Source organism: Artibeus jamaicensis, unplaced genomic scaffold (genome assembly GCF_021234435.1).
Source record: "Artibeus jamaicensis isolate MK-2021 breed Jamaican fruit bat unplaced genomic scaffold, CSHL_Jam_final scaffold_847, whole genome shotgun sequence".
NCBI lineage: Eukaryota > Metazoa > Chordata > Mammalia > Chiroptera > Phyllostomidae > Artibeus > Artibeus jamaicensis.
Window position 1 is genome coordinate 25,744,118 of NW_026522057.1, and position 18,526 is coordinate 25,762,643.

An 18,526-nucleotide genomic window follows, 5' to 3' on the forward strand; every position below is an offset into this window, starting at 1 on the left:
ATTCTCCCTGAGCCAGGGCCAGAGAGAACATGGTGGGAAAGCCCCGTCCCTGTCCCGAAACAGCCAGGGCCTCCCTCTTGACCCTGGACAGATTTTTTCAGGACTCTGGCCAAATTCTAGCCAGGACTGTGTTTGGAAACTCCCAGAGCTGACCCAGAGACCTGCTCGACTCCGGGGGCTGGCAGCCACCGCCACCTGCCTGCCTGGGGAGGCCCACTGCCTTTCCCCAAGCTGGGGCGGGTGACCCACCCCGGCTGCCGCCCCGTCCAGCTCCGGGAGCGCCTGCTGGGTTGTGCTGGGCCCTCGGCTCCCCACTGCCCCGCTAACCACTGTGTAAAAGTTCCGGGCCCCCTTTGACCTTTCTGTTTTGCCCGGTTATGCCGCGGCCGTCCCACTGACAGGCATCCCCTGGCATCAGTGCCGGGTTAGCTGCTCAGCCCCTGCCGTGGCCCTTCTCCCCTGGTTCCATTCCTATTCTCTCCTTCTTTCCCCCTTTCTTGCTCCCTCCCTCTCTTTCTCTCCCTCTTGTCTTTTTTCACTCTTTTAACATGGTTTTCCTAAAAAGTTTTTTAATCAATCAAATTTGAGGCAGAAAATAGGTTTTGTCACGCCTGGTCCCGGGGTGGTGTGGCTCTCACTCAGACTCCTGACAGCTCCTCAATGCAGGAAGGAGGCCAAACAGAATATTTCTTGGGGAAAGTGCCCGTTTCCATGACACTGCCCCTTGTTGTCTGCGCTGCCCCCCTCCTCAAGCTGCCGGCTGACATGGCCCAGCCCCTGTGAAAGGGCCCGGCCAGGGGGAGGGTGTGTGTGAGGATGGGGGGAGGGGGCAGGGGACAGCGTTGGGGGGTAGATGGGCGGCCGGCAGCTGCCCTGAGCCTCCGTGGCCTGAGGAGCAGGTAGGGGCACGGCAGGGACGAGGGGCCTGGCCTGGTGCTGCATAATCATCTGGGCCTCATAAATATGGAGCCCGGAGCCAGGGGTGAGACTCTCGGAAGCCAAGTCCTGGAGAGTTGGTGGCTGCAGCCAGAGGGGACCGCGGATGGGTGAGACCTCTTCAGGTCCCAGCATGCTGGTCCCAGCAGCTTCTTCACCCTTCCCTCAGGCCCCTTTCCCTTCTCTCCTGGGTTTCCCCTCTCCACCCTCCTTGCCTTCCCTCCTGCCCTCCCTCCTCTCCAGCACCTCTCGTGCAGGGGGAGCCTCTGGCCCCTCCCAGTTCCCAGGCCCACGACCCCCCAGTCCAGCACCCAGCAAGTTCCCTGTGTCTACCCCACTTTCCCTCTTTCTCCTTCCCATCTCCATCTTTAGCCCTCTTCTCTCTCTTCTTGCTCTCTCTTTTATAATTAATGATTAGTTTTAATTGGTTTGCTTAGGCAGCCTAATAGCGAATTAACAGAAGCCAGCCCAGGGCTTCCAGATTCGGGCAAGAGAGAGACCACGGTGCCTCAGGCCTGGCCAGGGGAAGTCTGCCTTGGCCCGTGGGCTGCCTGGGCCGGCTCTCAGTGGGAGGGCCCGGCCACACCTGGGCGGCACAGCAGCCAATGGGAAGAAGGCAACAGGATCTCCACCGGGCTCCTGTTGGTCAGCTCTCTCTGTGCTCCTATTCTCCCCCTTTCCGTGTTCTCGTCCACATGCAGGACGCTTCAGACGAGGGCCAGGCACAAGGAGGGTGGGCGGGGTCCGGCCTTACCCTCAGACAGGGCTGGATTTCCATCCCACCCTGTTCCCTCCCGCCCTGAGCCGAGGGGGTTCGAAGCCTGACACCTGGGGGTGGACATCCTGCTTCTTCTCTTGTTCAGGAGGGAGCGGTCACGGGCTGTTGTTAGCCCAGCTGCCTGCCCACGGTCAGCCGTACAGCCTGGAAGTGCCGGGTACCTCTACAAAGAACTCAACCTCTTGGTTCTCGGTTTTCTGGTCAGAGTACTTAGGATAAAGCAGGTTGGGTGGATGGGCAGTTGGCAGAGAGTGGATACGGCAGTCATGGTTTCTGAGCATGTCACTTCTCTGTCTCAGCCAGTAAGGACAGGCTTAGCCTTCCTGCGTGTAGGGCCTCTGCTGTCCTCTGGTTTCCTGCTCTGTACCTCCCCCTGGCTTCACAGAATCCTTCCTGAACTAGAGCAGCTTTCGGATTCTCCGCTGGGCCCTGGGTACACCCGGTCCCTCACTCACACGGGCCAGAACCAGACGCCAGGGACGGTGAGAGGCAAAGACAGACAGGAGAAGATGCCCGGACAAGAACGCAGAGATGAAGTTGAACTTCCCAGGTCCCCGCTGGGGTTCCGGAACCCACCCAGTGTCCCACGTTCCACCCACCTACAGCCCCTCTGCTCCTACCAGCCAGGCGACCCGCCCCCGGGGGGCAGGTGAGGGGCAGAACCCCAGGTCCGCTCCGGTCCCCACGAGGCGCGCGCGTCTCCGCCCCTCCCTCCCCTCCTCCACCCCGACCAACTCCAGGAAAGTTTCCTCCCCGGTCGTTCTGTGTGATCAGATCTGCAAGTTGCTCTCTAAGCTCCTTGTCACATTTTGACTTAATGAAGTGCAACTGCTGAGGGATTTGGGTTCAGCGCTCCGGTCTCCGCGCTCCCTTGTTGTCAGAAAACAGGGCTGGTTGGGGACGGCAACACTGCACAGCGAGTCGTTATCATTCCGGTCAGTCTGTTTAACACAAAATTAAACAAAGAACTAATTAGTGCCTCATGAATTAATAAATGCACAGTTGCCGGGGAGGATGGAAGGGGAGGAAAAAGGTGGTGGAAGGGAGATACTGGGGTTGTGGAGTTGGGGGCTTTGGGGGTCCAGGGGAGGCTGGCCAGGGTGCCTGGAGAGAGCTCAGGCGGGCCGGTGTGGGATGGACAGGGCCCGGGCGGGTCCCTGGGCCAGCGGACCGGCTGGGACATGAGCTGGGACGTGAGCTGGGACAGTGCAGCCTGCCCAGTGCCTCTCGGCCGAGCCCCAGGGTCTCCATCCCTTGCCCCAAGGCCCAGCCCTGCTTGGCCTCCACGTCCTCCGCTCTCCTCTCCCACCTCTTCCCTTTCCCACTCCTCCAACCTCTGCCCCCGCTTCTGCATGGCTCCCCTTCCTCTCTGCTGCCCCCTGTCTCAGTCCGCCCAGCTCTCTGCCAACTCCCCGCTTCTCACCGCCTGGACCAGATGGGCGGGTGCCAGAGGCCCACGGGGCAGCCCTCCCCAACTACTCAGTGCCCACCAGAGCCCCGTGTCCAGCAAGGTGGGCTCTGCCCGGGTGGGCACCCCTGCTGAGGCAGCCGGGCAAAGGCAGCAAAGGCTGGCGGAGGACCCAGCCCCCCCTGAGGAAGAGGTGTCAAGCACAATTAATACCGTCTGTCTAAATACGTCCTAAGAAGGGCGGGTGGGCGGCAGGATTGGGTGGCATTCTGGGAGCCCCGTACAAGGTCACCTCACCTCTCGCAATCCCTCAATCTGATTTGGGGATTACACAGCCTAAGGAAACTGGTGTTATTCCTCTTGCATTGTTGATAAGCCACAGACGAGGAGTAGGGAAGAAAACACACAATAAAGAGAAACCCTTTTCCCACTGTGGGTAGAGTGCGGAGGCCCGGGGGTGGGGGTGGGGCTGGGAGAGGCGGGGCCTGGCTCGGGCGAGGGCTGGGGGGGCCCAGGTCAACAGGCAGAGGGCTCCTTGGGTTTTTCATCCAAGGGAGTCTGTCCATTTGACCTTGGCTCCCCAAACTCGCTCTGAGCAGGATGGCCGGCCAGTGAGGTGATCAAAGACCTCCACCGTTCACGCTCTCCTTACGTGGGCCCCACCCAGCGTTGAGTGACTTACGGGCAGGGCCCTGGGGTGGAAGGCACCCTCAGCAGCCTGTTCCTGGGAGTTGAGGCCCCTCAGCGCCGTGGCCCTGGTCTGCCCCTGACCCTCAGTCACCCACTTGCTATATAGTGAACAGTTTGGTATCTGGGGTTTTATTTCCAGGGGCTGGGGAAGAGGCTGAAGGAGCCCGGCCCTGATGCTTGGCTTGCAGCTCATGGGGAACCCCCCCCCCCCCGCACAGTCCCACCTGTTGCCTCTGATCTCTGGTTGGGGCGCCCTGAGGGCGGTGTCTCCGTGTGATCAGCCCCTGCTACTTTCTGAATGTTTTCACATTTTGGTCGGCATAGACTTAAATGTTAAGAATCAGTGTCCTTTCAGTGCGTCTAAATTTTTGACCCCCTTGTCTGGCCCTGGAGCATCAGCCTCTGGGCCCAGCGGTGGCAGGGAGCCCCCAGGGACCCCGCAGGGTGGTGGGCGTCCTGGTCCGAAAAACTAACGGGGCCCCTCTCTCTCTTCAGGATGAAGTGACGCCCCCCCCACTGCAAAAGAGGAACCTCTAGGACCTGCTGCAAGGTAAGGCCCGAGCCCCTGCCTGACCCAGTGTCCCCTCCCCCACTGCCGAACCCTGGCCTACTTACTGCAGGTGCCCCCTGGTCCCGCTGAGCATCCAGGAAGGATAGGAAAGCGAGAATGGGGACCACCTTGCCCATCTGAACCCAGTGGGAAAGAGGCCTCAGCAGGAATGTCTCAGATTGGCTCTTAAGCTGGAAACGGCCTGGGGACACCTGGACTGCAGTCTTTGGGCACAGAACGTGTTCGAGGTGGCTCAGGGCAGAGGGGCACTTGTGGTGCCAGGGCTGCCCGCCCACTCGGTGGCAGGACGCACAGCCCTTGACAGCCCCGTGTGCCTGCTGTGGGGGCTGCCTGCTGTAGCTCGCCGGGAACCTCGATGACTTGGGAAGAAGCTGCTGGTCCCCCAGTGGCCTCCCCCTCCCTCCACGTGAGGCTGGCAGGGAGGAGGCCTCAGGCCCAGAGCCCAGAGCAGGCTGCTGTCTTGCCCTTCCCCAGGCCTAGGGCTCCCCAGGCATGGCCTTCACAGGCGCTGTCAGACCCTGAGTGGCTCCAGGAACCTGGGGGCCACCGGGCCTAGGCCCCAGGCAGCTCCGTGTCAGAGGTGACCGGTGGAACGCCAGTGTTATGTAAATAGCGGGGCCTGCCCGGCGGGCGAGCTGACTGGCTGCGGCCATCCATCATCCCTGCTCCGCGGGGCGGGGGACAGACAGGGCACCGTGCGCCTGGCTCCAAACCTGTTTGTTTTCCCTTTGTCTCACGCGTTTTGGGCCGGCTGCGACCGGCTCCGGGTTTTGTCCCGATGGCCCCCTCCTGCCGCAGGACGGGGCGGAGGGAGGAGATTTGAGAGGCTCCCACCGCGGCATCTCTTTCGGACTTCAAAGGCTCCCCCAGCATTGTCTGTGCCGGCGGGCAGTGGCCCTGAAAAACGTGATCAGAGGCGGCCGGTGTAGGGCAGGCCCGGCCCGCGCCCTGCGCTCTCGCTGGGGCCCGTGGATTCCTCCCTTTGCCACCAGCACCACCCTGGTTACAGCTCTGCTCCCCGGGCCTCTCCCCGCGCCTCCCTCTCCCCTGGTGTCCCTGCCGGCCAGCCCAGCCGGCTGCCCCACTCCGGGCCTCCTGTCTCACTTTGCCACGACCTCACATCCCTCTCTGGGCGTGGAGACTGTTGGGAGCTACAAAGGCTCCACCCTTTCACCTCCTCCGAACAGTGAAGGGCGTCTTAGGATGGTGGGATCGGGACAGACGGGTGCTGGACATCTGCTTCCCATGCCAGCCCTGTGCTCCTTCCCTTCTTTTTCTCCATCCTCTGCCCATCCCCGTCCTCTGCTTCTTGGCAAGGTCCAGGCTGAATACTTCCGTCCCCCAGACACTGGGACGGAGCCTGGCGTCCCTGGTCCTGAAAGTCAGCCCTAGACACTTCCATTCTCTGCAGCAAGACTTGGCAAAGTACAGCCAGGGGGCCAAATGTGGCCCACTGCCTGCGTTGTAAATAAAGTTTTATTGGAACACAGCCACGCCCACCCATTTTCGTGTTGGCTATGGCTGCTTTCACCCTACAGTGGCGGAGTCTGGGTAGCTACAGCAGAGGATGTTTGCCTGCAAAGCCTAAAATATTTGCCATCTGGGTCTTGACAGAAAAAAATTTGCTGGCTCCTGCCTTCTGCTTTCTCCCTCTCTTTTTTAAGTGGTAATATACAAAACATGAAATTTAACATTGTAACTGTTTTTGAGAGGACAGCTTCCTCATTCCACCCCGTGCTAATTGCTCTGAGGGGTCCAGGCATCAGGCGCAGAGCCCTGTCCTGGGCTGCTTGCATCCTTGTCTGCGGGGACTGCTTTCTCTCCCTCCTCCCTGTGGGGCCTCAGCCTCTGCTCAGTCCCACGTCCCTAGAAGTCCCTGCGAGAGCCCCTGCTTCCTCAGGCCTCTTGCTCCCGGCATCCCCATCCGTCTTTAGCAAATTCTTAGACCCACCATTTCCTCTTCTGTAAAGTGAACAGTATACATACTTTGCAGGATTCTTAGGACAAGTGAGCGAGTTAATGTAGTCTCAGGTGTCTAGCCTGGGGCCTAACTGGTGCCCCTGTTCCCCCCTTCTCTCCAGCCTCTCCTCTTCCCCCTGGGCAGGTTCCACGGAGTTCCCCACCCCCGTCCCAAAACCTCTGAGTCTGAGTTCTCAAAGAAGGTGAGGCTCGCACCTCCTCCTGGGTAGCGGGCTAGGAGCTGTTGGAGATCTCAGGTCGGTCCTGGGTTCTCCACATCCGCTGCTGGGGCCTGGGACGCTTCGTAACCAGTTTCTCCATGTATGAGACTGTCCTGACCACGACGCGCCCCACGTCACAGGCTTGTTGCAAGTAGGGGGCTAGGGTGCCCGGGGTGTGTGTGGGGGGAAGCTGTGCAGGTTGCACTGGGGCGCTGCCGCCAACAGGGAGGCTGGATGCCTCGTGGTGGGCGTTTGCTGTGCCTGCGCAGGGGCAGGGACCATGGCCACTCTGACCCATTACTGCGCTGTGAGCTAATGTGGGAGCCGGGCTCCAAGCCCCAGAGGAAGGGCTGGCGAGGGGCGGGGGAGGAAATGAAGCTGTACAGCAGTCAGAGGTCTGCGACCGGAGCGGTGTCCTGGCACCGGCCACCGGCCGCCCGCTCCTGCTGCGGCTGCCGCTGGCACCCTCCCTGCCCTCTTTGCATGGGCTCCAGGCCTCGTGGACACCTCTCCTTCCCACGCCCCGCAGGTTTCTCTCTGCGCCCCACCAGTTTCTCCCCTTCCTCTCTTCCCCACCACCCACACTGCTACACCCCAACTCCACACTGGCTCTCTCTCTCTCTCTCCTTTTCATCTACTCCGAAGGCTTTACTTTACTTCCTTGTCACCCTAATTGATTGCATTAACCTTTCAGCGTATTGGATTTCCTCGGCATCGTGCAGAGAGCCCTGCGCAATATGCTTATAATCTGAGCCATAATGGACAGTTTGCAGTCAACAAGCCCCTTCTCCCATCTCTGCCACCAGTCTGTTGACATCTCTTTTGCCCGGGCCATTGTGGCTACTTCCCCCCACTGGCAGGGACAGGGGCTAGGGCTGGAAGGAGGCAGATACAGCTCGACCCATCCTGGATTTCCCTGACTCTCCCCTCCCGGCTTCCCACCTCCTCCTCCTCCTCCTCCTCCCCGCACCCTGCTTCTTCAAACTCCCCCGCCCAGGTCCTCGCCAGGCCTCTGGTCTTCGAGAGTCCTCTGAGCTCAGCACTCTGCTTCTGCCTAATGAGTGGCTGATGGGCCCAACTTGGATTTGGGGAATAAGAGCCCCTAGGGTTTCACCGAATGGCCCTCAGAGCAAACCCTCTCTCCCTCTCGTGCCTGGGAGGCTCTGGGGGGGAACGAGAGGCGGAGGGGGGTGGAGGAGAGGTGTCTGAGCTCCCTGGGCTCGCCCGGCCCCTGAGCCAATGGGAGGCCTCTGTGCCTTCCATTCTGGAAGCCGGACCCGCTCCTGGAAAGGGTGTGAGAGCACAGGGAGGAGAGAGACACTCCGTGGGGGCTGCCCAAGGGCACAGGCTGCCGCTGCCTCTCCAGGGGACAAGAGGGAGGCACTCGGAGGCCCTGCTGGGGCGCCGTGCCCCACACTGGTCCTGGGATTGTGACTGGGGTGTGCAGTGGGGTGTCTCCGGGTCTCTGTTTCCCATCTGACTTGGGAGCAATTTGTTCACACCCACCTGCCTTCATCAAGTGAAGAGAGGCGTGACATCAGCCGCAGAGCCATCGGCTGGAGAGAATTCTTTGCAGGGCGGGATGCTCGGCCTGACAGGAGACTGGCAGGGGGGAGGCAGGGAAGAATGAGAGCTGGCTTCTCGCCTTGGTAGGAAGGAGCCCCCTCCGCTCGGTTCCCTGATGGGCACCCGCCCGTCTAGCAGAAGGCGAAGGAGCCAGCCCAGGCCAGCTGCGTGGTCCTGGGAGTTCGGTGGGTCCTGGCCCGTAGGTCCTGGCTGGGTTGCTGGCCCTGAGACGTGCAGCCCGGCCTGCTGAGTCTTCATTCACAACAGGATAGATGCTGGGTTGAATACATTAGTGTCAGGCCGGAGGAGCAGGACGGAAGGTCCCCTAGCCCCAGCACTTCCTCTCTCCCACACTGGTCTCTACACCCCCACGCCCCTGCCCATCATCTGCTCCTTCTGACCAACCCTCCCACCCTGCCATCAGTCCATCAGTCCAAAGGGCAAGCTTTGGCGAGAGGAGGCCTGACGAGGCCCTTCCTATCCTCTCCCCGGGATTTTGGGGGTGGGCAGAGGGCGCAGCAGGGAGAAGACAGGCGGCGAATTAAAGTTTGGTGATTGTCAGCGTCAGGAGAAGCTAAATAACCCTGTAACTAGTATGAAGGTGAATTCACGGTCTGCTGCACACGGAAAATATGAGCACTCCGTGAGATGGAGGGAGTGAGCGGCCATCCGCCCGCCACGCCGGGCAGCCTCCTCCCCAGGGACCCGGGCAGGGAGGCGGCAGGAGGGCCACGCACTCTCCCATCGCCGCCAGGGAGCGGCTGCCCGGGGCCCCCGAACAAGTGTGGGGGCAGCTCAGCTGCTTGGCAACCTACGGGCTGGGCACCAGGAACCCAGGGAGGCATTTGTAAGCCCGCGGCAATGTGCCAGCATGGACACCAGCCCAGGCCCTCGGCCAGACCGTCCGTCTCCATCCACCTTCGTCACGACCCCTCGTGGAGCACTCACACTCTGTGCCCCGCTCTGTACTGTGCCCTCACGCAACTCTGTGCCATCCGTGCTGCTGCCGTTCCCCCTTTTGTCCTCACTTTGTTGAGATACAATTTACATGCAAGCGTACAATTCACAAGGTCGTGCAACCGTCACCACTGTCCAATTTTAGAACAGTCTCTTCGCTTGCAGAGAAACCCTGGGCTCATTAGCAGTCACTCCCGGTTCCTCTAGACCCCGGTCTTGGGCAGGCACTGATCACCATTCCCTCCAACACTGAGGCTCAGAGAGGGTCAGTGACTTGATTAAGGTTGCACAGCCAGTGAGCAATGGAGCTGGGACTTGAACCAAGGTAGTGGGTCTTCAGGGCCACAGCTCTGCAAGGGACTGCCGATGTCTTGGCTGCTCCCTCCCCTACCCAAGGCACAAGCCATGACACATGTTTCCGACAGCATGGGCTCAGGCGTGTATGAGCACCATCCAAACACGCAGGCCCAGGTGGCAACATGTATCTCTCTCCCCAGGTGCACTTGCGATTCCACACAAAAAACTCTCACAGTCCTCAGAAGGATGGCCAGGCTCCCCTCCTCTTGAGCCTCCTCTTCTGCAGTAGAGCTTCTGGAAGGAAAGGTGGCCACAGGAACCTGTAGCAACAGGGGAGCTAAAGGAGCTGGCGAGACCTGGGTGGTTTCGGAATTTTAAAATGAGAAATCCCCGTATCTGCTGATAGCCGATAATTGTAACTGAAACAAAATGCCAACACGACATTCCAGAACAGGTCCCTGCCCAGGCTGGGGCCACAGGCTGCGCTGTGCCTACAGGGGCGACAGGCTAGTTCAGGCCCCTGCGTCACCGTCTCTCTGTCTTCCCTTCGTCTCCCACTCTCTCCTTCCCTCTGCCTTGCTCCTTCTCGCCCTTTCCTCCCCCGCCCCCGCCTCTTTCTCCCTCACACTCTCCTGTTCCCACCCCAAAACTTTAAGAAAAAAAAAAGGAAGAAAGAAAAGAAAAGAGGCTTCTGACTATACTCTTGCCCTTGCAAAATTTGGGAATTAATGTGAAACTTCCTGCCTCCGATAAGAGAGCAATACAAGGGCGAGAGACAAAGGGAAAGGCAGAGAAGAGCGTCTGTTGGATCTGGTGTGGAGTGTTTTTCCTTCTTCTCTCTCCCTCCAAAGCGGAGGATCCGGCCGGGCCAGTTTGGATATTTATTAAGAAAAAGCCAAAGATAATTAACTTTTTTGTTTTTGTTTTGTTTGTGGTGCCTCCCCTGCTGGCGCTCCTGACTGCCTGGCAAATTAAACCTGCTCTCTGGGTGCCGGGCTGCCGCAGCTCTACTCACTGCTGGCTGCCCCGAGACTGCCGGGCCGGTCAGCTGCCCACCCAGCCACCCAGCTTGGGTTTCAGACCTGGGGGTCACTTTATGCCACCACCGATGTCACCGCCCCAGGCTCTTCTGACTTGTAGAGCAGCCTTTAGAGCAGGGTAAGTGGTCTGGGTGGGGGAGGGGTGAGAGAGGAGGGGCTCTCCTGTGGGGCAGGGGCACATCTTCTGGCCAGTTCAGGGCCACCGGCTTCCCAGAGAGAGTGAGCTGGAAGGGCAGGGAGAGGCCAGTTTGGGACCGTATTGACCTTGAGCCCTTCTCCCGGGAGCTGGGTGCTCTGCCAGGACCCATGCCCTCGGGAATGCTCTGGAGGAGACTTGATGGGGTGGAACCACCTCATGATATCTGTCCACCCTTGACCCCAGGCTCCGTTCCCTCCCACCTCTGACCCAGCCCAGGCCACCTGGGGGCCCGGCAGGATGGTTAGAGAGCTGGCACTTGGGTAGGAAGCTAGCAGCCTCTGGTCTGCTGCCCTAGAATCCTGCGGAACCCCGAGGCCAAGCTGTGACCTGAGCCTGAGCCCTGTGCCAGGGCCAAGAAGGTAGCAGTTATAGACTTCTTGGTCGGGGACAGAGGTGAGAGCTTCTCAGGAGTCAGGACAGCCAGGAAGGAAGGCAGGTTCTCTCCAGGGGCCAGCCCAGCCCCACCCAGAAAGGGTTTGGTGTGGTTTGCCCCCCTGCTAAATTAATAGGCTCCGGCCCCTCCCCTGAACGGCCCGATCCTCTGTCCCACTGGCTCTGTCCCCAGTTGGGCAAGCAGGCAGCCATGTGAGGTCCCTGCAGGTGGGGAACCTGCTTTGGAGCCGGGCACAGAGAGGAGGACATTTTTCAAGGATTTTGCTGGCCCTCTTTTTTTTTCCTATGAAATATAAGGATGTGCAATTTTTTTGGTTTCAATTTAGCATTGGAGAATTTTATAATTTAGTAATTAAAATCTCTGATAGGCTTTAGAAATTGCGGCTAATTGAATTTAATGGGAAGATGATTTTCAATTTTATTTGATTACCGGGACCCCTGGCATCGGTATTTATGGGAAAAAAATGGGGAATGTGCTGTGTGGGCTAAGACGGCATAATTGAATTAGGGATAATCGGATTTCTCCGTCATGAATTTCACTATAATTTTCCTATAATTTTCCATTAGATATCTAGTTTACAAATATTCACAAAGAAATGAAGCTCTTTCGGAATGGAGATTGCTGGCTAACAGGATTATGGGGCCGAGCGTGCGGCCCTGCCAGCCCCTGCACGGCCATAATGCAGTCCCTGTATCTGCCTTGCACCGGGCTCCAGCCCGGCCTCAGCCCCTCGCCCCGCCACCCACTTCGCCAACTCCTCTCCGCCCTTTGTTTCCTCTGCGCCTGCGTACCCACCGCCCGGACACCCACCCTTCTGTGGCCGCCACCTCCTGAGCCCCTGCAGACTGTCCTGTCCCTGGGCCATGGTGTCTGGGCGCCGCCCTATGGCCCCACCACCTTCCCGTCCACAGTCTGCTCGCTCCCTCGCTCGCTCTTTGCTCTCCCTGACACCCTCCCTCCCTCCGCCAGCCTGGGGAGTGCGCTCACACGCAAACACATGGACTCCCTCGCAGGTGCGAACACGCTTGTTCACATGCGCACACAGTCCTTTGGCCAAGGCTTCTGTGCCCTGGCCCAGTCGCCTCGGAGGGAACCAGTTTATTGGGATCCTGGGGTGGGGTGCAGGAACAAAAGGAGCTTTGTTCAAGTTTATGTGAAAGTTACAAATTCAAAATGAGAGCAGATAAAGCATGAGATACCTGGTGTGTAAACATACTGGTGAGTGAGAAGGCCCCAGGCTCGGGAGGGAGAGAAAATGAGTGGGCAAACTGGGGGTGCAGGGGACTGGGAGCCAGCGACTGAAGCTCGCCTGGGGAGAGCAGCCGGTTTCCCCCGGACTCGTGTGGGGGGCCCGGGGGTGGGATTGCTGTGCAGGTCTCCGCTGTTTCTCTTGGAGGTGAGGCCTGTAAGGAGCTGGTTGCTCCAGGCCCAGGGCCCCAAGACCAGGAGGAATTGCGGCATTGGGCTTTCTGTCCCCCAAGTCCCAGGCACAGATGTCCTCACTGTGGCCTTGGCCTCAGGGTCTAAGGAGGTGTCACCACATTAGGATTCTCAAGTCAGAAATGGGTCACAGATGCCAGAGTTCTGGGCCTCTCCCCTTCCTACCAGCACACACCCGAAGAGAGACAGAAAAATGTGGGATCCCTCCATTATATGGTCTCTGACCCACATCCAGGCCCCCAGTGCCTCAGCCTTTTTCTCAGACCCTCTCAAATCAAAACACACCAAGAGGGCCTCACCTTCTGTGCCCCTGGGGCGTGTCCTCCATGGAGGCCCCTCACTCTTGGGCAGAGAAGCTCTTAATCCTATAGCGGCTGATGGTGGCCATCATCTCAGCAGAGCAGAGGCCCAGGGGGGCCCACCTCCCTCCACCAATGCTAGCTGCGCTTGGCAGCTCCCTCTGTCTGGCTCTGCCTTCCTTCCAGCTCACTTAGTTCTGTCCCTTCAGCCATTCCTCTCCAGTCTTCAGCCACCAGAGGCCTCAAAGTTATCATGCAGCCCATCTCATTGGCCTTGCCTCAGTAACTGGAAGGCATGTCCTTCCATGCCCTGACCACCAGCAGCAGCTGCCCACAAGGACTGGCGGGTCACATGTGCAGGGAGCTCCCTGTCCGTGCAGACACCTTCAGATGCACCGGAAAATTGCCCTTCTGCCCCTGTGTCGTCAGGCTTCCTTCTGCATTCCAGATGCCCTGACTGGGCAACAGACACTCGGGAGGCGGGTTTGGGATTGTTACAACCCAAAGCCCCAGACCTTGCTTCGGGGAGTCATGGGTGGTAGGACGAGTGTACCCCAGAGCAGCCCTGGATGCAGAGATGCCCAGTCTGAGATCCTGCATGGGGAACAGGAGCTCATAACCCATCTGCCTGGCTGCCCTGTGCCCGCAGTTGTACCAACCTCTGGGTAGCACGTGGCCTGGTTTGGTTAGGGAGCCTTGCTCCCTTATTCATAGTTTTAGGACCAGGAGACACTCAGTAAGCTTCTGGGTCTCCACCTACTCTTCCCACATCGGGATGGGGCAAGCCTAAAGGGCAGAGGGCTGTGACCACCAAGAACGCCAAGAAGGCATCGGGGAAAGCAGTGAAGTAGGTGAGGGATGCCAACCTCCTGTGAGGCCATTTGAAACTAAAGAGCAATCCAAGAAGAAAGAACAGGAAAGTGGGAGAAAGAGTAGATTGTTAACTCCCTGACTTCTTTGGCCCAAGGCCTCCTTGGGCCCCTCTTTTTGCAAAATAGAAATATTGCAAAAATAGGCCAGTGCCATTTTGCTGAATGCGGCCCAAAGACCAGAGAAAGACCTCCTCCTATTGAAGGCAGTGCGGCATCCCCTGAAACAGGAGAGGGAAGGAAGGCAGCAGGCTAGATCCAGAAGGGGCAGAGAGAGATAGTGAAAGCGAGATCCTGGTACTTCACTCGCACAACTGCCCACATTCCTGCTTGCCTGGCTGCCTCCTTCTTGAAGACCCCGCCAGGCCCAATGAGGAACTTGGGACGCTAAAATTTAAGGAATCTCAACTCATCTGGGCCACAGCAGGGATGTTTGGTGGCCATAGAAGGGTGGCCCACCAAAGTGACTTCTCTGAGAGGAAAGGAGAAGGGGCACCGGGTAGACGGAGGGGCAGGTGGCAGGACACTGGCTCCTGGTTGGGGTGGGGGGGAAGGGTGCCTGTGCCCTGTCTGCCAGGGCCTTTCAAGGGGCACAGCGCCAGAGGCAAGAGGGTGGGAAGGAAGCCCAAGTGATCGAGTTCCGAGAAGAGATAAAAGTTTCTGTCCTGGCAGGGTGAGAGAAGAAGGAGGTGCTGCCCACCTCCCCCCCCCCCCCCCCCCCCCCATTCCTAGCTGCGGAGCTGGATACTCCACTGCGGGGCAGGGGGAGATGGCCGAAGAGCAGGGCCGTGCGGCGGCCCGGGGTTGGCCCGGGTTGAGAGGCAGCCAGGAAACCGAAGCGGCAGAAACCCGGGTTTCCCCGCGCTCCTAGAGCTTGCGAGCTGTGCGAGGCGGACGCGCGTGTTTCCGAACACACCCAGCCCTGCCGCCCCGGAGTCTTCTCTTCTTCGAACTAAAAAAGCAACTCCACCAACAACATGCTGTTCGAGTACCAGGGGTAAACAAAACCCCTGTCACCCTGGCACCCGGAGTCGTGGGAGTGCGCAAAGAGGAGCGCGAGAGCGCGCGGCTCCGCGGCGCGACCCCACGGCGCTCACACCTGCGCACGCCCGCGCGGAAAAGTTTGCGCGGCCGCGCACGCCGCGAGCTCCGGGCCGACCAGCGCCTGCGAGTGAGTCCGCACGCCGCCGCTGCCGCTGCCGCCGTCAGGTCGCGCCTGTGAGGGCAGGAGCGCAGAGGGGGGCGTGCGAGCGCGTGCCCGCCCGCCGGCCCGCGTCCGGCCAGAGTTGGTGCGGGTGCACGAGCCTCCGCCAACGAGCGCCCGCCCCGCTCCTGCCGAGTCCCGCCTCCCTCCCCGCGAAGTCTGAGGTTTAGGGAATCAACTGAGCCAATAAGGCCATAAGGCCGGCCGCCCGAGCCGGTGCGCTGAGGCCTCGCGCGCACGCGAGGGAGTCGGCGCGTGTGAGGGAGGGAGCGAGCGCTGGGCGCGGGTGCGCGTGAGGAAGCGGGCGCGGCGCGGGCGAGCGCGAGCCCATTCACTCCGGCCTCCGGCGGGCGGGTGCGCGCGCGGGCGGGCCGAGCTCTGCTCTTTCACCTGCCGGGGCGGCGCGGGCCGGGCCCAGAGGAGGCGGCGCCCGGTCCTCCCTGCCAATCACCTCGGCGCCTGGCAGCGCCCCCGGCCGCTCCCGCCCACCCGCTCCCTCCTGCCAAACTGTTACCCTGAGTGTTACCGTCAGGAGCAATGACATCAGGGTTTTAAAACAACTTGTTATTCGGGGAGTAATCAGTTGCAATTAGGCATTAATTAAGTATTATGAAAGTTGATTATTTAAGTGAATTCGGCTTTCGACTCTCCGACTATGGTGAGTACCCGAGTGGGGCGGGGGAGGGCCGGGGGCGCGCCGCGGGGCTCCGACCCCCGCGCGGGGTGGGGGGCGCGGGTGGGGCGAGGCGGGGGCGGCGGGAGCCCTGTTGGACAGGCGGGCGGGGGCGCCCCTCGGCCTCGGGGGCCGGCCGGGCCCCCAGACCCGGGCCACGTCTATAAATAGTTTCTCTTTTAGTTTAATAAACTCGAGAGCAGAGCAGAGCTGCTCTGCGTGTGCAATGCGAGAGCGTGAGAGCGAGAGGAGAGGGAGGGAAAGTTTCGCTCTCCCTCCCCAGGCCCCCTTCGCATTTCTCCCCCAGTCCCGGGGACTTGTCGGCCCCTCGATGGGGGGCGCGGCGAGCGGAGGGGGCGGAGGGGGTGTGGAGCGGGGAACACTGCGAGAGACTAAACAGATTTTTTTTCCTTCCCTCTTATTTTTGCGGCGATCTTCGAAGAGTTTGGGACCAAGGAGAGGAGAATGGATCTTGGTACAGGTACCGGCCGGTGGGAACCGGGGGGTGGCTCTTTCACTTTTCTTTCGGTTCTTTTACGGAAGTTATTATTTTTAGCCCAATGAGGTAGCAGCTGGGCGGGGGGCGGGGGCTGGCCAGAAGAGGGTCCGATGCCGCCGCGCTTCTCGCCCTGGTTTCTGGATTGCGAGGCTCCGGATGATATTATTGTTATTATTTGTTACTTGCTTGGTGACTATGACTAATTTAATGCTTGTCATTATGAAAGAACGGAGGGCAGACCGAGCTGGGGGGCACCCAGAGAGAGGATTTAGGGGGTTTTTGTGGGGGTTTTTGTTCTCCATGTTTTTTGAATGGCTCCGTGTGTTTTCTGTGTTTTTTAATCCCTGCAAAGATCTCTGTGTGTCTGGCTGTGGGGTGTGTGTTTTTATTTTTTTAGTGGGGGGTGGTTTAGTTTTTGAAAGCAGCGTCCTGTTGGGAAAGGTGGTTAGTCTGGTTTCGGGGCGACTGTCTCAAGGTAAAGGAATTTAATTTATTTGGGACAAGGCTGTGTCGGATGATCAAACTGCTTATTATGGCTAATGAGTATTTTTCACCTGAGAATCCGTGGGATGAGGCGGCTGTTATCAGTTCAAAGTGCTGGGCCCAGGACTCTCCCCCATCCCCCTTTCTGGCCCCCACCCTTGGACTGTGTACACCAAACAAACTACCACATTTGGTCGTCTGGATTTTGTGGGGGGCTAATATGGCGCCTGGGCCAGGGTTCCAGAGAGCATGGTGCTGGCCTGGGGCAGAGTGTGTCCAGAGATTTGGGTGTTTTACTGGCTTTAATCTAATTTTGCTCCATATTTCTGTTTTCTTACCATCTGGGGTTCCGACCTGAGCCCAGAGTGAGGTTCACTGCAGCTCCTCGGGCTGCTGCACCCCGTTGAAACCAGGTTTGGAGCAGGACCCTTAGACCCTCAGCTGAGAAAAGCAGCTGGCTTCTTCCTAAACGTTTTTAAGAGAAGGTGGCCATAAACAGGCTGATCTCTGAACCCTCCTGTGACACCGATAGGGGGACAAGTGCGATCGGTGGCTGTTCGAGTTGTTGTTTATAATGGGCCCAAGTTCATAGCATTGTCTCTGGGGACCCATGAGCTGACATTCGACCTTCTGAGGTCAAAGGGGATTGGGCAGAGAAGACAGAAAGACAGCACCAAGGGCCCGGGGAGGGCAGCCTGGTGGTTGGCTTTGGGAAGGCTGTGGTGGGAGTGAAGGGGTTGTTTGAGAAGTGTTAAGACTCCACCCAGCCAGATATAGTCCCGGTGTACCTGAAGTGGAGGTCCTAAGGACCTTTGTGCCTAGGAAGGGTGTGACACCCCCTGCTGGGCAAAGTGGTGAAGGTGTCTAAGGCCTCTGCTACCACCCTGCCCCTCCCTGCCCCTCCCTGCCCTCCACTCCCACAGGGGAGCAGCCCGCCCCCACCTCTAATCAGGTGTCTCATCACCTCCCTCTCAGGCCCCACCCCCTTTCTTCGGAAATGGGGCCCCCACCCATCTCTACAAGAAGCACACCTTACAGATGGGCCAGGTAATGCGCCACCCACTACCTGGGGCAGGCCACACCTCTGCTTGTGGGCCGGCACATGGGACCCTGCCATTACTCAGCTGGGAGGCGGGGCCTTCTTTGTGTTCCGCCTTCTAACGTGGGTGCCAACTGGAGCTGGCGTCCATCCTGCCCTGCACCAACCAGTCCCTCCCAGCAGACTCCAGAGCCCTTCTGTAGGGTGTCCCAACTAGGGAGTAGGCCTCCTGGGCTTGCAAGGGGCAGAACCTCTAGTAGCGTCTCTCCCGGGCTGTACGGAGACTCGGTTCTCCCGGTGCGACAGGCACAGCGTTTGGAAGCGGCGGCGTTTGGAAACTTTTCCTAGAAGCTAGAAGGGCCCCTGAGGTCAGCTGGTCCCTCTCGTAGCCGGAGCAGGGCACTCCCAGCACAACCCAGGCCTGGACTCTGGCCACCAGTGAGGGGAGGTCCAGGGTGTCAAAGTTCTGACTGTTTCTGGGAGGAGTCATCTGGTGATACCATCTCAGCCTTTTCTTTGAACTTGAAAGTTTCACTTAATCTCAGAACTTCAGAAGAAAAGCACTTTTTCCCCTCTTCACTAAAAAAGGGAAGCAGGTGGGAACTCTGAGATCCCCTCCGAGCCATCTCTGGCTAACTCTGCGGTCATCTTTCCTCCCCCTCGGGGACATACCCCTGGACACAGCCAGGGCCAGGGGCCTCATTTGTGGGCTGGGCTCATTGCTGGTGTGGTGAGGGGTCGTCTTCTTTTGGGGGACTCTGGGCAGCTGCCACCCAGGGCCTGTCTAGCGCAGCAGGAGGCCGGAGGCACAGGCCCCAGAGGCTGCGAGCCCCAGGGACCCAATAAGCCTTGGATCAGGGCTTAACATCGCCTCCAGCCCGGGACAGCTCTCAGCCCTGCAGCGCTACAGCTACAAGTGATTCAGTGGTCGGAGAACCACGGCTTCTCAGGAGGGGACAGCAGGATCTCAAGACCCTCAGGGGCCATGTGGATCCCTTTTCCCC

The 18,526-nt window shown here is 59.5% G+C and overlaps 1 protein-coding gene across 8 annotated transcripts in view; it reads left to right on the forward strand.

Annotated features, from left to right (window-relative positions):
* The window catches only part of CASZ1 (castor zinc finger 1), a 144,568-nt gene that overhangs the window by 74,306 nt on the left and 51,736 nt on the right, over positions 1-18,526 (forward strand). For 4 of the 8 annotated variants that reach the window (XM_053660495.1, XM_053660497.1, XM_053660496.1 and 1 more), the window contains exons 3-4: positions 4,308-4,362; positions 15,944-15,982. In XM_053660495.1, coding sequence (XP_053516470.1) covers positions 15,967-15,982 — 16 coding nt within the window. In that variant the 5' untranslated portion in view covers positions 4,308-4,362; positions 15,944-15,966. Of the gene's footprint in view, positions 1-1,834; positions 2,364-4,307; positions 4,363-15,330; positions 15,487-15,943; positions 15,983-18,526 lie in introns of those variants that run through there. The other 4 variants (XM_037165700.2, XM_053660494.1, XM_037165702.2 and 1 more) reach the window with 2 other exon arrangements.